This window comes from Porites lutea, chromosome 8, assembly GCF_958299795.1.
Source record: "Porites lutea chromosome 8, jaPorLute2.1, whole genome shotgun sequence".
NCBI lineage: Eukaryota > Metazoa > Cnidaria > Anthozoa > Scleractinia > Poritidae > Porites > Porites lutea.
This window is the reverse complement of record NC_133208.1, coordinates 25,599,946-25,616,927: the sequence shown is the minus strand read 5'-3', so window position 1 is coordinate 25,616,927 and position 16,982 is coordinate 25,599,946. Positions and strand designations below refer to the sequence as shown.

General features: G+C 39.4%; 1 protein-coding gene across 1 annotated transcript; it reads left to right on the top strand.

Moving 5' to 3' along the window:
* The first annotated feature begins 1,752 nt into the window (after window positions 1–1,752).
* On the top strand, window positions 1,753–4,737 carry LOC140946243 (growth/differentiation factor 6-A-like). The gene is made up of 2 exons (XM_073395338.1): window positions 1,753–2,578; window positions 2,741–4,737. The coding sequence occupies exons 1-2, from the start codon at window positions 2,260–2,262 to the stop codon at window positions 3,730–3,732; spliced, it is 1,311 nt and encodes a 436-aa protein (XP_073251439.1). The 5' UTR covers window positions 1,753–2,259; the 3' UTR covers window positions 3,733–4,737.
* The last annotated feature ends 12,245 nt before the right edge of the window (window positions 4,738–16,982 follow it).

Here is a 16,982-nt window from a genome sequence, read left to right as displayed (position 1 = left end):
ACATAAATTTAAACACATTTTCAATTATGCACAAAGTTATTTTACAGAAAAAGTAAATTATTTCCATCTTTTCCCCCCGATATTAAGTGTTTATTCCGTGTTGATGGCAAGTCTTGAACTCAGGCCATCTAATTGTATTAGAGTTTGATTAATTACCCGAGACCAAGTTAATTTGTTTCTTATATGTTCCTTTGCGATTTCCTGCTATTAATCACCTGTCTAATGTAATGCAGGAACTAAGTGTCTTTGCAAAAACAAAATTCTAAAGCATGCAGCAAAAAGAACTGAAACAAATGAACCAGTTTTAATTCGCTTTACGCCCTCGAGGCCCGAGGACGTTTAACGATCCCTTAGAAGCTACGTAGTCTGCAAATTTTAATAAGAGTATTAAGCTTAAAAGAAGTCCTTTTTTTCTTATGAATTCTTTGTCTTCACTTGTCAAAGCTCTGATGTGTTTTTGTTGCCATCAGCGTTTTTTTGGAACGTTTTAAGTGGGTAGACAAGCAACACATTGGAGATTTGTTTTTATTGTGAAAGTCCACTTAGGCGGCTGGCAAAAAAAAGAAAACACGAACTGTTACTCTCATAGTTCCATGTTTGTTTTAAGTCTGCTGTGAATAGTGAAAGGCGGGACTGTTCAATGAAAACACCCATAAATAAGTGTCAACATTGAATGTTTGCACGTTTCGAGGATAAAGTAACCAGAAATGTTTTACTGTGACGGGACGAGAGCTTGAAGCGTAGGTTGCAGAAGCGATTACCTCAAAAAGCCTTTACACGAAGCCGGTCGCGAAGGCGAGAAAAGTTTCGAAACGTTTCGCGTGATTAATGAGCTGTGAATGACTTCTGTCTGGGTGGTAATCGTCAGAGTTATAGTAGTATAAGTGTTGAAAGGATTCTGTAATTGTTTAAATTTGAGCTTCACACTTTAAGACGAGTTCTCACGCATTTTATAATGTGACCAAAATGTGCACAAAATTAGGGGTTTAAGAGGTTTAAAATGATAACTGTCTATTTTGATGGACTCTACGGCTGTTTGTCAAACCACATCATTGGTATAAGAATCCTTGGTATGTGTTACATTGACATTACTCAGCAGACTGGAGGAATTAGCCTAAAGAAAGGAGATACTCATCATAGCAGCGCTTAAAAGCTGCTTTTTGAGTTATTACGTTGAATCAGCTCAAAAATATATCCCTCGGGGTGGGTTTATCCATAATTTTTAAGGTGTAGAGTGTACTAAAGCCCTGTTTTCAAAATTAGCGGTGATTTTTATACGCTAATCCCTTGGAAGGTTCCGAATTTGTACCACAAATCGCCGAGAAATTATAAGCGATAACTTATCTTGATATGTGTGCCCCCTCAAACGGACGGTATTTTTTGCTGATAAGAAGCGAAGGTATTTTACATGTGCAAAACATAAAGAGTGCGGACGTTTTTAATCGCAAGCACCAGATGAACCATCCCAGTAGCACATTGGAGCAATTCCCTTTGTGTTCGCACCGCGATCAACAAGATAGATTAGTTAGCAGGTTTTGAACACTCAAAGTTTCCTCTCAGGAAATACTTCTTCAATATTTATAGTCTTATACGCAAGTCCACGTCCTATTTCCGGACGAAATCTCCTAACATTTCCCTTTTAGTTGCGTTTCAAGATTAAGTAAGCTATTCTGCATGATTTTGACACCTAAGCACCTGGCTTATTTGAAAATATTCTCTCGGATGCCGTAAGAACTAATGGAGTATGCTAAGGTTGTGCTCACCTTGAGAGGGCAAATATTAGCTTATTCTAATGCTAATCTCGTTGCCTATTCAGATATTCAAAGGACGCTCTAGTGCTGTACAGCACAAGATAAATATCTGTAGCCCAGGAAACAGAGGCTTTCAAGTCTATCAATACCCTCCTAAAGAAAACCCCCTGTTTATTGGTCTAGCCAACCAATCGCTTTCGTCAAAACTAATTTAATTTTGAAATATCGTATTACCGGGCAACCAATCCGAGACTTTATAATCACCCAAGGTTTTTTGATAAAATCGCATCTTTAAACACCATCACATTTCAGCCAATTAGTGCTAGTGAAATGTTCTTTGTCCCCGGGGCGTAACTGGAGAGAACAGTTAATTGCTGCACAATAAATAATGTTCGATCGTTTTACGGACTCGAGAACACATCATCACAATAGCAAGAAGGAGCAAGTGATCCGTGGGCAAATCGAGTGGCTAAGGATCGAGTCAATTTTTCGACTTTGACCAAGCAAGATGAAATCTCTGGGTCTCTTGTTCATCTCGCCGATTCTCCTCCTCACTTCGGTAGAATCCTGCTGCCAGCAGCCATCTAGCGGCCTAAAGAGAAAATGGGAACTGTGGACCCGTCCAGTTCTGCGGAAGCGAGCCATGGAGATAGCCCAAAAACGACTATTGAACATTTTAGGATTGGACGACTTTCCAAAACCCGGGCGCCATGTAATTCCTCACAAGTTTATGTTAGAGATATATAGAAACTTATCTAGCGGAAACTACAAAGGGAATAAGGTCTCGGATATGCTACCAAATTCAGTTGTCGGTATAGTGGATCAAGGTCAGTTTTGTTATCTTGGTTTTTTTTGTAAGTGTTTCTTATTGTCTGTATTTGTTTTGCATTTCTGCCTATCTCGGGTCGTGTTTCTTGTTTCTCTATCGATCGCTTTAGAACTAATGATGTTGTAGTTAATAGCTCCTTTGCCTATTTCTTTTCTTTTAGAGCGCTCAGACAACTCAGCCACTCGAACAAGTCAACAAGTGTTTTATTTTAACGTTAGCAACGTTCACTCTTCGCATACGGTTCTTGGCGCGCAGCTCCGAGTGTTAAGACTGCCAACTCTGATAAAAGATAAGTCTTTTACAGAACAACACGGAACAACCTACAGAGCAAAACTCTATGGCAAGCACGTCACAGATATACCAAACTTTGTTCCGTTTGGATCTAATCTCGAATTGCTCGACTCTTTCGCGTTTGACATTTCTGACTTGTCTCATGAACAATGGAACGTGTTCACTGTCAAGAAAGCAGTTGAAAAGTCGCAGAAAGCTCAAACCAAATTACAAGTTCTTGAATTACGCGTGGAATCTTTAACGAGTGGCGAGCTTGTCCCACCGGAACTAGTGGGATTTTCAAAAGCCGGACGGCTGTACAACAAACATGCTCTTCTTGTTGTATTCACGACCGATGGCAAGTCTGGTCAGCCCATCCGGAAGCCAGCGCCAGATGAAAACAAAGCCCCCGGTAACGCAATGTCAAGTGCAAAACGCGCTGGTGTGCCACAAGAAAAAGACAGCCAGTTAGAACATACGCGCGTACGAAGAGACTTGAGGTCAAAATCCGGAGGTAACAACAAAAAAACCCGGCGAGGGACCAAGTCAAGACGACGCCGCAAAAAGGACTCGTGTCGGCGAAAGCCTTTGTTTGTCGACTTTAACCAGCTTGGCTGGTCTGATTGGGTGATTGCGCCGAGAGGATACAGCGCTTACTTTTGTCAGGGTCTTTGCGAGTTTCCTATAGACAATCACTTAAAACCGACCAACCACGCGACAGTACAAACTATTTTGAACTCCGTGGCGCCCTCACTTGCCCCTCAAGCGTGTTGCTCGCCTAATAAATTCAGTGCTATTAGCATTCTCTTTGTGGACGCAAATGAAAATATAGTTTACAAGAAGTACGACGATATGGTGGTGGAACGATGTGGGTGTAAGTGAAATGAAAAGAGCCGAGCCGAGCGAGCTATCAGTGGCCTGTACTCAACGCCCTCGGGGTTTGGTGACGAAGGTGCTGACTGCACAGTTACTGTTACTCCAAGTGCTGGTGTATCGCTGTTCTTAATGAATCAACACCCACCCAGCGGCTAAACTATAGAACTGTTAACACCCGAAGATGCTGTTTCAGAGTGTTCTCGAGACTCTTGCGGACTTTCATCACTTGAAAACATCTCAAATACCGCACCATTCGAATTCTTCTGAGGCTACATGAATGCCTCATAATAAACGGAACCGTGTTTACTCGCGGCTTGATCCTTGGGATGATTTCGTTTGCATAATCGCATTAAAATTATCACCGATATTGTTTATGAACTCAGAAGCGATTCTTAAAAATGTCTTGAGCAGAGTTTGACTGACAGGCAAAACAAGGTTTCTGATCCTAGTCGACCACAAGTGCTAAGATACACTAAACATTACAGCCGTTAGATGGAAGGAAAGAGTGAATTTTAGACCAACTTCGTATTTTCACTGTGTTATTTAGTCGGGATTATTGTTTGACTTCTTGAATTTTGTCACCTCGTTATTTTTATCTGATTGCGTACGCCTCCAAGCAGTTCTAGCTGCTAGGTGGCTGCTGGTTGTTACTGCACACAACTATATGTACGCTCTGCAGGCTGCTGTCAGTGCTAGGCCATTAAAGGTATCCGGGTAGGGCGTATGTATATTACATAATTAGCCGTAGGTCTTTTCCACGTTTATGGTTTGTATCTACGTTTGTTATACACGATTATCGAACAATCGACTACTCATTTATTATTAGGTTGGCCAAATGTAAATAGTGATATGAGTTATTTATTTTGGACTTAAAAGGTAGAAAAGCGCCCGACTCAATTATTGGACTATTTTTAACGCGATCTGGGGATGCGATTCAGTCATTCATCCTTACACAAATGAAATGGTACTCTAAAAATAAACTGGTGCTTAAATCGGCCCGTTGGGCATGAATTTGCTAATGTGGGGGTCATTGCGAAGGAAATTGCTTCCCGGGAATTTAATACTTTTCTTGAAACTTTCAGGGAAACAAATACAAGCCGCTATCCAATAAGTATCTTCACGTACTTGTTGATGATATGACGAAAAAATGATTTCAACAGGCTCTTTTAAAAGTCCTTATAAACGCCATGGAAGGCGTGTGTTAGAGAGTTCTTTCTTTGTGGATAGATTTCACTCTATTTGACTTGTGCCGTGCGCAATTGATACATACTGCGCGGTCCGTGCTGTCAAAAATTGAGTATGCTAAAGAAGATAGCGAAAGCGGAAGATATCCTACACTAGATTTTATACCATTTTACTGATAACGGCTCCTGAAAGGTTATCGTATGGTCGCGTGAAAAGGTAGCTTGCTTATCTCAGAGATAACACCCAACCTCCTAAAAGGAATTCGTCCAGAAAGGAATTTTTCTGTGCGTGATTACTATACTTGGCCAAAAGACCAGTGTTTGACATAGCATGTCAAAGGATCAGTCGCAAAACAGTAAGGGAAGAATTCACTTAAAACACTCGAATGAACATGATTTCGCTTACTGGCCCCCAAGAGCTAATGCTTTAATTATCTTCTAAAGAAAACGCCTTTAATTATTTCAAAGTTTATCCAAAACAAAAGGAAACAAATCTTTATTTCTAAGGCAAACAATCGGCGAGTGGCGAGAGTAAAAAAATCTTCAAACAGCCGTCACCACCATCAAAATTTTCTCGCTTTTGATTTGAAGTTAAAAACCCGTTTCTGTAACCCGAATATAAATGACCTCACAAGCAACTACCGGTATTGCAGCAATCTTGAACACTCAGATCCAAAGAGAGCCGGCCAAGGCGACACCCTAGAATAAGGACTATTAAATTGACACTTAACCGTACCTTGCACTTTTACAAAGCTTTTCTTTTCAAATCGCTTTATTAATTACTTTTACACGACCGCAAAACAGCACGAGGTCTAAAAGTTAAGTACTCCGAGGCGTGTCATGCGAGCACGAGAAGGTGGAAAAGACATCAAAACGTTCACCTGCTTAAATGTCCCAGTAGCAACAGAGGTGGACTTGATGAATTACTGCGATGTTGTTTGCGACCTGCCGCAATTAGGCGTGATTTTTGAAACAGCTGGTTGCTGCTAAACGCGAAGATTTGTAAAGCGGACAGGGGTTTCTCGCCAGGGGGCATTGTAAACTTCTCAGGGCATATCGGGATTAACCCCATCATACGTAATAGTGATCAAACTGCAAAAAAAAAAAGAAAAAGAAAAGAAAAATAAACAATGAAAAATAAAAGAAACGAAAGAAAGAAAAAAAAAACCCATAGGCAAACTTCACTTTTTGCAACGAAAAGCACCATGTGAATAACTGCTGAAAAGGTCATTTGAATGTACACCATAGAATTTCATCCACATACTTAAAAGTCAGAACTGAATAACGCGAAGACATTCACCCGCTTTCCACAGGAAGTAGGAAATTTTTCACAGATAATATTGACAATTTTTGGAGACTATTCGGTTCCATGACGCCTTTAGCCTGGTTTCTTCAATTTTCCCATGTGATGACCTTACAAGCGGGAGATCATGGCTGAGTGTTTGGTGAATGATCAAGGCTACAAGACTTGGCAATAAGCCGGTCTGTTTTGAACCCTGCATGAAAGAGATGTCAGCGATACCAAGTTGTTATTATAATTTCACACATTATCCCCCACACTGAAAACGCAATTTACAGTTCCGTTGTATTTAATTGACACTTCAACACCAGAACGCGAAAAGGTCAAAGTTTTCAGTAAGTGAGCCCCAAGGAAAAGCGAATTTGCCATTCCTTCAGGTTCTCAGTCAAAAATGATCGCCTCTGTCTATGTAGTGTGGCTGGGTTTCAAGAATAGCATAAGGCATTAATTTTTTTAATAGTTATCCTCTCAGTTCTGCAGGAATCATGAAAATAATAAACCAATGAATCCGTGTACTTCCCTGTAGAGTTCAAGGCCAAGGACACAGTCAAACATTTTCCAAATTTCATGTAGTAGAATCTAAGAAAGCACGACTCGTTAGCCTTTTAACAGAATGCCAGAGCAGGCTTGCGTTTTTCAGAGTGAAAGTCGAAGAGGGAGACGATAGGCCATTTCGGAACCGACGTTTACGAACACTCGGGCAAAGTTAACAAACTTACATGAAGCCTGTTTTTTAAAACTGATAAGAGAAAATATAACCAGTATGGTAATGTTTCATAGACTTGAAGCACAACTTAAGAAGCATTTCTAGCACGGGCAGGACTGATTTTTGTACGATTATAATCATACTATGAATCTCTGCAACAACAAGCCGTGAAAAACCTGTTCGGTTGTGGTTATTGCAAGCAGAAGCATCCAGCAAAGTTTAGGGATCTATTCTTTGCAAACAAAATCGTTAAGTACGACATTCCCACAATGAGAAGTGGTTCTTTGCCGAGTATGTCAGTATTTTCCTGAGGTCAGGGCATCTGCCAGTGTGGAAGGTGGATCAGCGTAGGCATTACTATCTCGACCATATTAAAAGTACATTTAGCCTTTAATTGTTTAAGACTAGTAGTTTTGCTTTGCCGAGGGTGGTCAGTTGAATTGTAAATATGTTGAGCACTACTCGGAAGGTATAGCAACCGACATTTAATTCTTCTCTCATATACAGGGCAACTTCGACAAGCAACGAAAAATTATAAAGGAAACTAAAATAAGTAAAACAATAACAACACCTTATGAAAAGCAATGCTTTCAACACTTTATTTAACCTGCCGACAGAGCCTTCTTAATCTTTAAAGTTTTCCTACAGGCCGAAAAATTTCTAGGCCCTTTTCCAGTCATAAACAAGCAATGGAAGAGGCCAACGGTGAGCTGACGATATATTCAATAGGACTTTTAATTAACTCATTCACTCTGACCTAAGAATGTGCCAAATAAACAAATTATGGAAATATACAAACTTCGCTTAAGTTACGCTGTATACCAAAAAAAAAGAAATGGAATCTTATGAAATTGCTACTGAAGACATCTCATTTCAATGGTCACTCCATACTCCATCATCAGAAAGAATCGAAAAATAGTGAAAAAAACTCTGACGGACGAGGACAAGTTCATTTGCCTCGGTGTCTGAGAGTGGAAAAAGAAAGAAGCAAGCACAATTCAAACTTGACAATACGAATAATGATAAAAAAAAACTCTTTTCTTTTTCTTTGAAATGCCTCATGAATGCTGTTAGAACAAAGATGAACCATTTGAGTGATTTCAGATGAAAAACTAAACTTTCGACTGCCTTGTGTTTGACAAAACACTCTGGCATTTAAAAATTTCTGTAGGAATTATTTAATCCTTTTATACGGTTTCCGTATGCATTTTTTGCGCGCACAATCCATAGCTTTCTAGTTATTTGAACTGTGAGTTAAAAGAAGAGGATGGACGCGCGGCTGACAGCAGATGACGTGAATCTCAGCACTCGGCCATCTTGTTGAGCCATCTTGCTACTAAAGGCATTTTCCAACCCAAGGCCTCCGCGTTAACCGCATCCAATCAGAAAACGAAGAAGTCTGGAATCGAGAATGGTGGCGGCGGCGGAAAGAAATCTTCTCCCAGCAGACCTACAATAGGCACAAATCAAATGAATGTCTGATGGAAAATCAGTATAAATTCAATTTAATTCACTTTTTCAACGTAGAAAGTAAAACAGATTCACTTCAAAAAATCATATTTTCGTAGATGAAGACCAGCTGAGAAGAATTCAGCATCCTTGCAGAGAAGATCCAAAAGAGGAATTCACTGGGCAACACTATTTTCATAAGGGGTTTTTAGACACCGGCTTATCGTCTAATGTAACGAACTTCTGATTTCCAGTGGTTCCCTTTCAGTTTTGGGCACTTACAGCAACGCTGTAGAAAATACTCGACTGTTGTTAATTCTGGTGTTGAGGACGCGTAGACCGTAAGTTAATCTCGGTAAAACTATTGATCTAATAAAATAATCTACATCTGGTTGTTGGTATTCCTCTTAACGTAAACATCTTAGAGCGGTTTTCACTTGACTGTCGTAAAACCAAAACCAAAGTAAATACACTAGCCAACCAAAGGACGTAGTAAAACCAAAACCAAAACCAAAACCAATCCCAATTCGACAGTCAACTGAAAACCGCTCTATCACATAAAGGCACTTATTGGCTTCCTGCAAGTTAGCCTTGATGTGCTCATTAAATCTGTGATTGCTTTGTATTAAGTTTTGACTACGACACCATGACAATTATGTTTTGGCCACCCTATTTTTTGGTAGAAGACAAGTAATAAATGAGGTGTACCTTTTAAGTTTTTCCCCGGGGGGGGGGGGGGTACTGCCATTAAATTACCCAGTAATTCCTAAAGTACCCCCCCCGGGAGTTTTTCTCATGATGTGGTGGGGCCTTTTCTTGAATTTGCTTCTATAAAACCAGTGGCGGATCCAGACCTTCAGATAAGGGGGGTCTCGGTCTCCAAAAAAGGTATTTTTCGGCCCTTGGGGCCTCAGTTTGGTCTAAAAATAAGGGGAGCCCGCTCCCCCCTGGATCCGCCACTGAAAAAACTAGGCGGAGAAAGAGAGCTTTAATGATCATAATTAACGAATTCAAAATAGGAAACAGAGAAAATCAAGTTTAAACGAAATTGGCCAATAACTACCACTTCCCTGCGAATACAGCCGTCTCTCAGTCGGCAAGGAGCGCTGTCAGACGGTTGTTTTCGCAGGCTACAATCCTACAGGTTGAAACTTAAATAAAAAAACTAATCACATGTAAAAAAATTCGCATCATCTAACAACTTTCTTGAGTTTTGATTTTTTTGTCTTCCCTCGATCTATAGGATAAGGTAAACGAATTCCGGTTTTAGGTTACACAGCTGTGAGGCTTATACTTAGCAGTTGTTGCAAGGGTCACTGTACTGATCCTGTCAGAATTTTCTAACGGATTTATCCTTCTCTATTTATCCTCAATAATACTAATACTATATTTAATACTTCTATAGCGCATTCTAACATAGGTATATGATCACAAAAACTGGCTTTATCTTCAAAATGTTTTCCGCCAGGCACGTACTAAGTTTTACCGTTATCCTGGTAATCGTATTACCACTGTCCGTGGAGCTGATGTGACAACGTTTCACATCACACTGGAAAGAAAGTTACTGAAAAGAATTGTATATAACGCATACAAATTTATGTTTCCCCCGTCAGCGTACTTTCTTTTATTTTGCCACAAATTTGCATTTTAAAAAGAAGAGGCTTAAAAAAAACTCTTATGACTGAAGTGCATGTTTTATACATTGAAATCATGATAGGAAGCCGACCTCCAAACTTCGTTTTGCTAAATAGCAAAAAACACTTTCGACCATGTGAAAGTACTGCTGAAAAGGCTTTAATGTGAGTTATCTGAGCTTTGGACTTGAACTGCTGACTGAAAATTAGATCTATGTTGTGATGACGTTGATTAACTACAGCCGGGAAAGTACTGCTCAGTAGCTTTCATTGAATGGTCACCGCTCGGTAGGTAGGACTTCGTCCACAGACTCAAAAGCCACAGGAACTGAAGAGCACGTCCCGATAATTTAATCTCGAGCTCTAAATGAAAAGCCTAAAAATAACAAAAACTAAAAGGTCGACGAAAAACAGAAATTTAAGATCACGTGGACAATATATTGCTCTCTTTTGGGCGTTGACACATGTGTTTGTCAAACCCTACAGAAATCTCTCGGTCTGAAAGTGCACTGAGCTCTGCTGAAATAAAATACTCTTCTTTTATCCAAAATTGTAGAAGTTGAAAACCATTTCAACCCCAAATAGTTTAAAATCTTACTCAATTTTTTAGAGAGGAAAAATGTATAAGTAAATGAAAAATGCCTAAATCCTTGGGAAGTTGTCCACCCCGCCTAGGATTAAGACCTCGAGTCACGAAGTCTTTTCAGTGAAAAGACCCTTTAGGTCTGAAATCCTATATGATGTGAAACTATTAGAGAAAACTCGGTGAATGTTATATCGAGTTATAAGAGTAGCATTTTGCTTTTGTACTATAGTATTATATGTAAACAGGAGGTCATAACTGCTGAAGAATGAGACTGCCTTAGGGTATGTGGATTAAACTGTACTGTGTGATTTTCCGGCAAACGAAACGGAACCAACTTAGATTAGTCATGATTAGTGTTTAAGTAAATAAATGTTTTCTTGTATTAACCGTACTGGGTGGTTTAAACTGAGTCTGTTGATGGGACCCTATGGTGTTGCCATTCAAATGAATTCTCTTTAGCATACTTTTACACGTATTTAGCGCGTAGTTCTAACCTTTCTGTCTACGGATGAATTCCTATGGTGCCAGTACCGCCATTCAAATGAACTCTCTTTTATAGCAGTACTTTCACATGTATTTAGCGTGTAGTTCTAACTTTTTTGTCTGTGGATGAAATCTTACGGTGATACCATTCAAATGAATTCTCTTCAGCAGTATTTTCACCTGGTCTTTTTGTTTTTTAGAATTTTGCGGAATGAAATTCCGAGCGAAATTTTGTCGAATTTTCACTTTGGCCTCTTCTAAGAGTGAGAGGATTAAACACTGCAGGTACAATTCAGTCATTTCCTACTTAACCGACTTTGCTTTCCGATCCTTTACTCTCTGATTAAACAGCTATTGCTTTAAGAAACTGATAAACATCATCCTATTTTAAAAAATAAACATTGCTTGTGACTTCGTGGGAAACCAAGAGTTCTTTAAAGAAGGATGTTTTGTTTTCAGACTAAAATTATTGTTAATAATAAATTCCTTGTTAACCACAGCCTCATAAGTCAATTTCGAAGCTAGATAATTTGCTGACATTTATCTTGTTATAGTATTGAAAGCTTGTCTAGTTCTGGGCAAGTGTTGAAAACCTGCTTGATATCCTGGCGAGCTCCAGGGTAAAAAGCCAAAAGGAAAATCTAATATAGCAAGAATCTGTGTTGTGTGTTAGGTTACCGTTTCGGTTTATCTGGTTCATAAATACCTCATAGCCATCTTAGTTAAAGTATGATGCTTTCATTACCAAATGAGGGCCTGTAGATTGAGTGTTGACCCTGGCCTGTGAGCCTGGAGATAGTGTAAAAAATGCCACAAAAAATTTCTTCTAGTTGTGTCGAAAAAAAGGAGGAAATTTATTTTTTTTTCACTTGTCAACGTGTAAGACATATCACGAATTTTTCAGTGTTATTGAGTCAGACCGAGACACTCTCGGTCTCTTTCGAAATTAATCTCATTCTTGTGGCATGCACTCTGTTTCCAAGTAGACAAAAAAATCTCAGAACACCGGCACATGCCTAAACTAGCTTCGAATTATTAAGTTACCATTCCACCTTCACGTATCACGAAAAATATAACAGACGATTATTGTTTAATGATGAAAGAATATATCTAATGAATGTGAATATATATAATCAACTGTATTATTAATCATGCACGGTTTTAAGTAGTTTATAATGAACAAAGAGCAAAACGATATAACAATCATCGCATTTTTCGGCTCAAGCATCGAAACGGGCGTTATTGAGCATGCATACATCCTTAAATCTCGCACTTCGTGTTGGAGAGTCAGTTTAGCACCTACGACAAGTACTTCAGTCAAGTATACGTACGATTACGTTGTTCTCGTATTCGCATTAAGCATACATGACAACGAGTACACTGAAAAATCTTTTGCATGTCAGGACTTTCAAAGCTATGTTTCCAATTGGTTTATTTACTTCTTGTAGACCACCTTACACAAGTGCCTTCTTTTGAACTCGACGCGCCTCCGACTGGTTTTACCAAATTGGACTTCGAAATTTCAGAATCTATGGATGCTCAGCGAAACTTGTTTTAAGATCTTGTTCTTGTAGCTGCACGCGTCGTCGGAACTGAAGTTCTCAGAGAGTCGGTGAGTGATCATTAAGCATGCGGCTTCCATAAGTACCAATCCTTGTACAGACCTAAATCAAATCCAATCAAAACGCGCGAAATTTACTATCCACTGATTTGGTAATTACATGTGTTAAAATAAATTTTAATTATTCATTCAAAATAAATTTCTCTGTTTATGATCGTTCTGATTGGCTCAACCCCCTGCATATTCTTTAGAATCAGACAGCGTTGACCAAATTTGGTGAACGTTTGCGAATATCCGGTTCTGATTGACGTCAAAAGTATAGGGTATCGTCAGAAAAATGGACGGCTGCCGAGAAGCCTGTGGAATAGGGTGCCTTAGCTCAAGTTGTTTAGGAGAAATTGGCGAAAAATTTCACACGTTTTACAAAAAAGAAATACTAGAATTACTGCCTTTAAAAAAACATAGTTAGAACGGCAAAAATACAACTCCACGGATTGCAACTGCTATTTGAAAATAAGAGTACACCCCTTTGTATCCTGAATTTGGCGAGGATCACACAAATAAAGACGGCAACTTAACATCGATGGAGATAAGCAGTCATTGGTGTATCAATGACCCAAAAAACTAGAAAGACACTTCAATAATAATAACGGTCCCCGAGCTCCCCCTTCTCGACCAAAATGGGGTGTCCATAGTCTCCTTCGCAGAATTTTCGCAGCCGTTATTTGGGCCGTCACGCAACGCTTCCGTTTTGGGAGGAGGGTTGCGTGACGACCCTAATAACGGCTGCGAGGGAGATTTTGCATAGCTGCTCCATTCTTGTCTTTAAGGATCTGTGTCAAGAAATTTATCAAAATTCAAACTAACAGTAGGAACCGCCACCAAACTGAGTGAAACAAAAAATAACCCTCGTAATATTATGAAAAGTCAATAAATAATGATACAGCAAGGACATTGAAACTGATTGCAATTTATTGTGATTTTCGAAAACTTGTTAGCCTAATTATGACAATTTTTCGAAGTTCATTTTTGTTGTTTGCAACTTTTGATATAATAGGCTGATTTAGCAACAGAACGGGAACGTCAGTTGACGACGGCGCGCGCAAATCAAACAACTGGCTTAACCAATGGCAGAGTGGCAAATTGGGCACCGGAAGTCGTGTTTAGTCTTCTCCGCGCGCTTTCCCGTCGTCAACTGACGTTCCCATCCTGTTGCTAAATCAGCCTATTGTTTCAGGGGTGGATCCAGGGATTTTCTTAGAATGGGGTAAACCACTAAGAAATGGCGAAACTGACTGGTGGCGTAAACAAATACGTCAGCGAATAGGAAGAAGAAGCCTTTTGCGGGCTTTTGACCAGGCAATAACATAATGTGAACTGCTGAGAATAGATATCAAACGATACAACAGGACTTGCCAAACTACCACCTTTACGGCGTTTAACATAAATTCTCCAACCTCGTCTCATATGTTTTACTTCAATACCAATAAGCCACAAAGTGTTTTTTTTTGCAGAATACTAGTTGTATTGGAAAGCCACAGGTCATCTCAAGGAAGGGTGGGGGAACCTTGCACCCTCCCCCTAGATCCGCCCCTGTGTTTTGGAGACATAAACAGTTTGACATGATAGTGTGACTTCGAGTTCCATAGCGAATATAGCCTGCGTAGGTTGCGGGATTAGCTTGGGAGCCGCGAGAAGTGTGGGTACAAGTCAGGCTATAGCGGATAAGGATGTGTTATTAACAAAATGAACTAGCTAGACGTAACACGGCCCCTTTCAATTTCTTAGAATAAAAGAAAGACTTTTCACGGGAAAAGAAATAAATCCCTACAGGACCTTTCTGGTTCACTAACTTGGCCGCCGTTTCATTGTTCCGTACACCAATATGGTCGCCGTGACGTCATGTTAAAACGCAAATGAAATCTATTGTCATTACACAGCCTTATAGAGCGATTTCACTCAAGTCGCCAGCATCTATCAAATTCATTGGAACAAAAGAAAGCGTTTAAATATTAAGAAATTAGTTCATTTCCCACAGAATAAGTTGAACATGGCCACCGTAACGTCATGTGAAAACGCTCCAAACTCGATCAAATCCAGCGGCTAAACATTTGGCACTCGGGGAGTTACACTCAGTTATCACTAAACTGATTAAGGGTTTGGTTACTTTAACACTAGACGCTATTTGAAAAAGTACAGCATGCTACAGTTTTGTGGTATTTATTCACACATGTAACACATGGAGGTGCTTGATGAATGGTTGTAAGGTAAATAGCTAGAGACGTTTCTTGAAATAAAAGAGGTTCTTCATCTAGGCCGGAAGGGTTTGTAATTCTGGGAAGGGAGAGATTCCTCTCATCCCCGGAAAAAGAAGATAAGCATGCAACCATTTATCAATACATGGAACAAGTGTTATTAAACTTCCCTGAGGCTCATATCTTCGCTCTATTATCACGCCCCTTGTAATCTTATCAGCACTGCACGCGTGGCAACGTAGTTATTAAAACCGTATTGCAGGAAATGCCTCATTTGAAAAGAATCGACATTTGGACTGGTTATCAGTCCCTAATTTTTTAAATATTTTAGGCCCGAAGGACAACTGATTATCTCGATAATCGCTTGATACAAGTATTTTTGGTTCCGAAAATTAATTACCTGTCAAATGGTGGGCGACACCACCAAACTTCATACAATTCGGAACAGCTTTTTACTTAAGAACGGTTCTTTTGGGCCCACTAGCTAGTATATATATACATACTATATCCATTCAATTGTCGGTATCTCTAAAATACAGCACCTACGTACAGATCGAAAATTGGCTCTGTGCCTTTGTTGTCCAAATTTAAGCGTCTTGACTGTTGTTTTCTTATCATAATCAATTGCTTAAAGCCATGTTTGTGTGCATTATTCAGCTGCCGTCAATGCACTCCCATCCGGGCCTTTGGAATTCTTAACTATTGCGCGAAAGATAAAATTGCAAAAACGTAATAAGTCTCCGACAATAATATTGAAATATAGAAATATAGCCCCAGGTATCAATTACTGTAATTACCTTTTTACACATTTTTAGCATTACTGTCGTTAAAAGAGCGATTAAAACCTCATTACTCTTTTTATGATAGCACGATTCCCTTTTGTTCCTTGCATCTTCAATGGTAGTTAGGAAAAAGCCTATTTTAATGGGCTTTATAAACCAGACCTTTTGTCTCACCAAGTACATCCTAGTTACCCAGCCTGCGTCCAAATCTATCCCTGATTTTGTTTGAGGGAAGTGGATGGGAGTGGCTATACACAGCCACAGTCGGTAAAGCCCCGACTTGAATTAAATTCCCCTACGGACAACTCTTACGTGCTCCCGATTTTAAGACGTAGTAAACCCTTATAAACATTTTGACACAATTCCAAGTTGGTTGAAATCTCATTCTTCTTTTGCTAAGTTAGCAATCGACGGAGCTAGAGAGTATTGTACAAGAGTATAACGGAGTGCGGCTTGGCCCTTTCGTAGAGATCCATACATATATCCTCAATATAAATGTTGCTTTCCCTCTTAAATCTTATGGATTTCCCAACCCATTTTCAGATAGCTAATTCCCCAAAATTCGTTCTCCACCGACACGTCTACAAAATCTTGTTGTGATTTCTTATCGCGCCACTTCTTAGAGCAAACATTTTTAAATTCTTAAAGCTCATGGTCAAAGCTCCAGCTAATTAGCTTCCCATTAACCCACCGATGATTTATCATGATCTTAGAAAACAAGTTGAGAGATCGAAGCAGTTTCTCTTTGGTGATCATTTTATTAAAATTTCTTGTTTAAAAAATGCACGTAACTTTTAATTAAAACACTTTACAACAATAGTATAAAACTAAACAGCCTTTAGGCATGTTCAAGCTCTGCTTTGGTGTGAATAGGGCATAGGTTGTCTTCTTTTTGGACCAGATTCAATAAGAAAATGGTCAAGGCGACACTTTTATATGTCCTGAAAACATGCACCTGACACTTATTTTTAATGCTCCATATTACTTACAATGACATATCTATATTTCTCATTTGACTCCATGTTTCGACAGAATTGCTTGCGTTCAGGTCAAGGTGCTAGACTGCTTAGCTCGAGAATTATACTGAACTGGCAGCAATAGTGGCGTCGTAAAAGATTCATACTTAATATGTGTTACTAATCTCAATTGACCTGTTCGCTTCTGGAGAGTTTGCCAAAAAATGACGCTTAAAGCTATAATCGGCGATAAAGTCATTGAGGCATCATGTTCACTAAAAAAGGGTAACTTCGAAGAAAAAAAACATTCCAAACCCCTCCCCTCCCCCCTCCATTCAAATTCTCCAGACCGATCTCCTT

Coding starts and splice junctions, on each gene's coding strand:
- LOC140946243 (XM_073395338.1), top strand. CDS start 2,260: ATGAAATCTCTGGGTCTCTTGTTCATCTCGCCGATTCTCCTCCTCACT. Junction 2,579..2,740: donor TGTCGGTATAGTGGATCAAG/GTCAGTTTTGTT, acceptor CTTTTCTTTTAG/AGCGCTCAGACAACTCAGCC.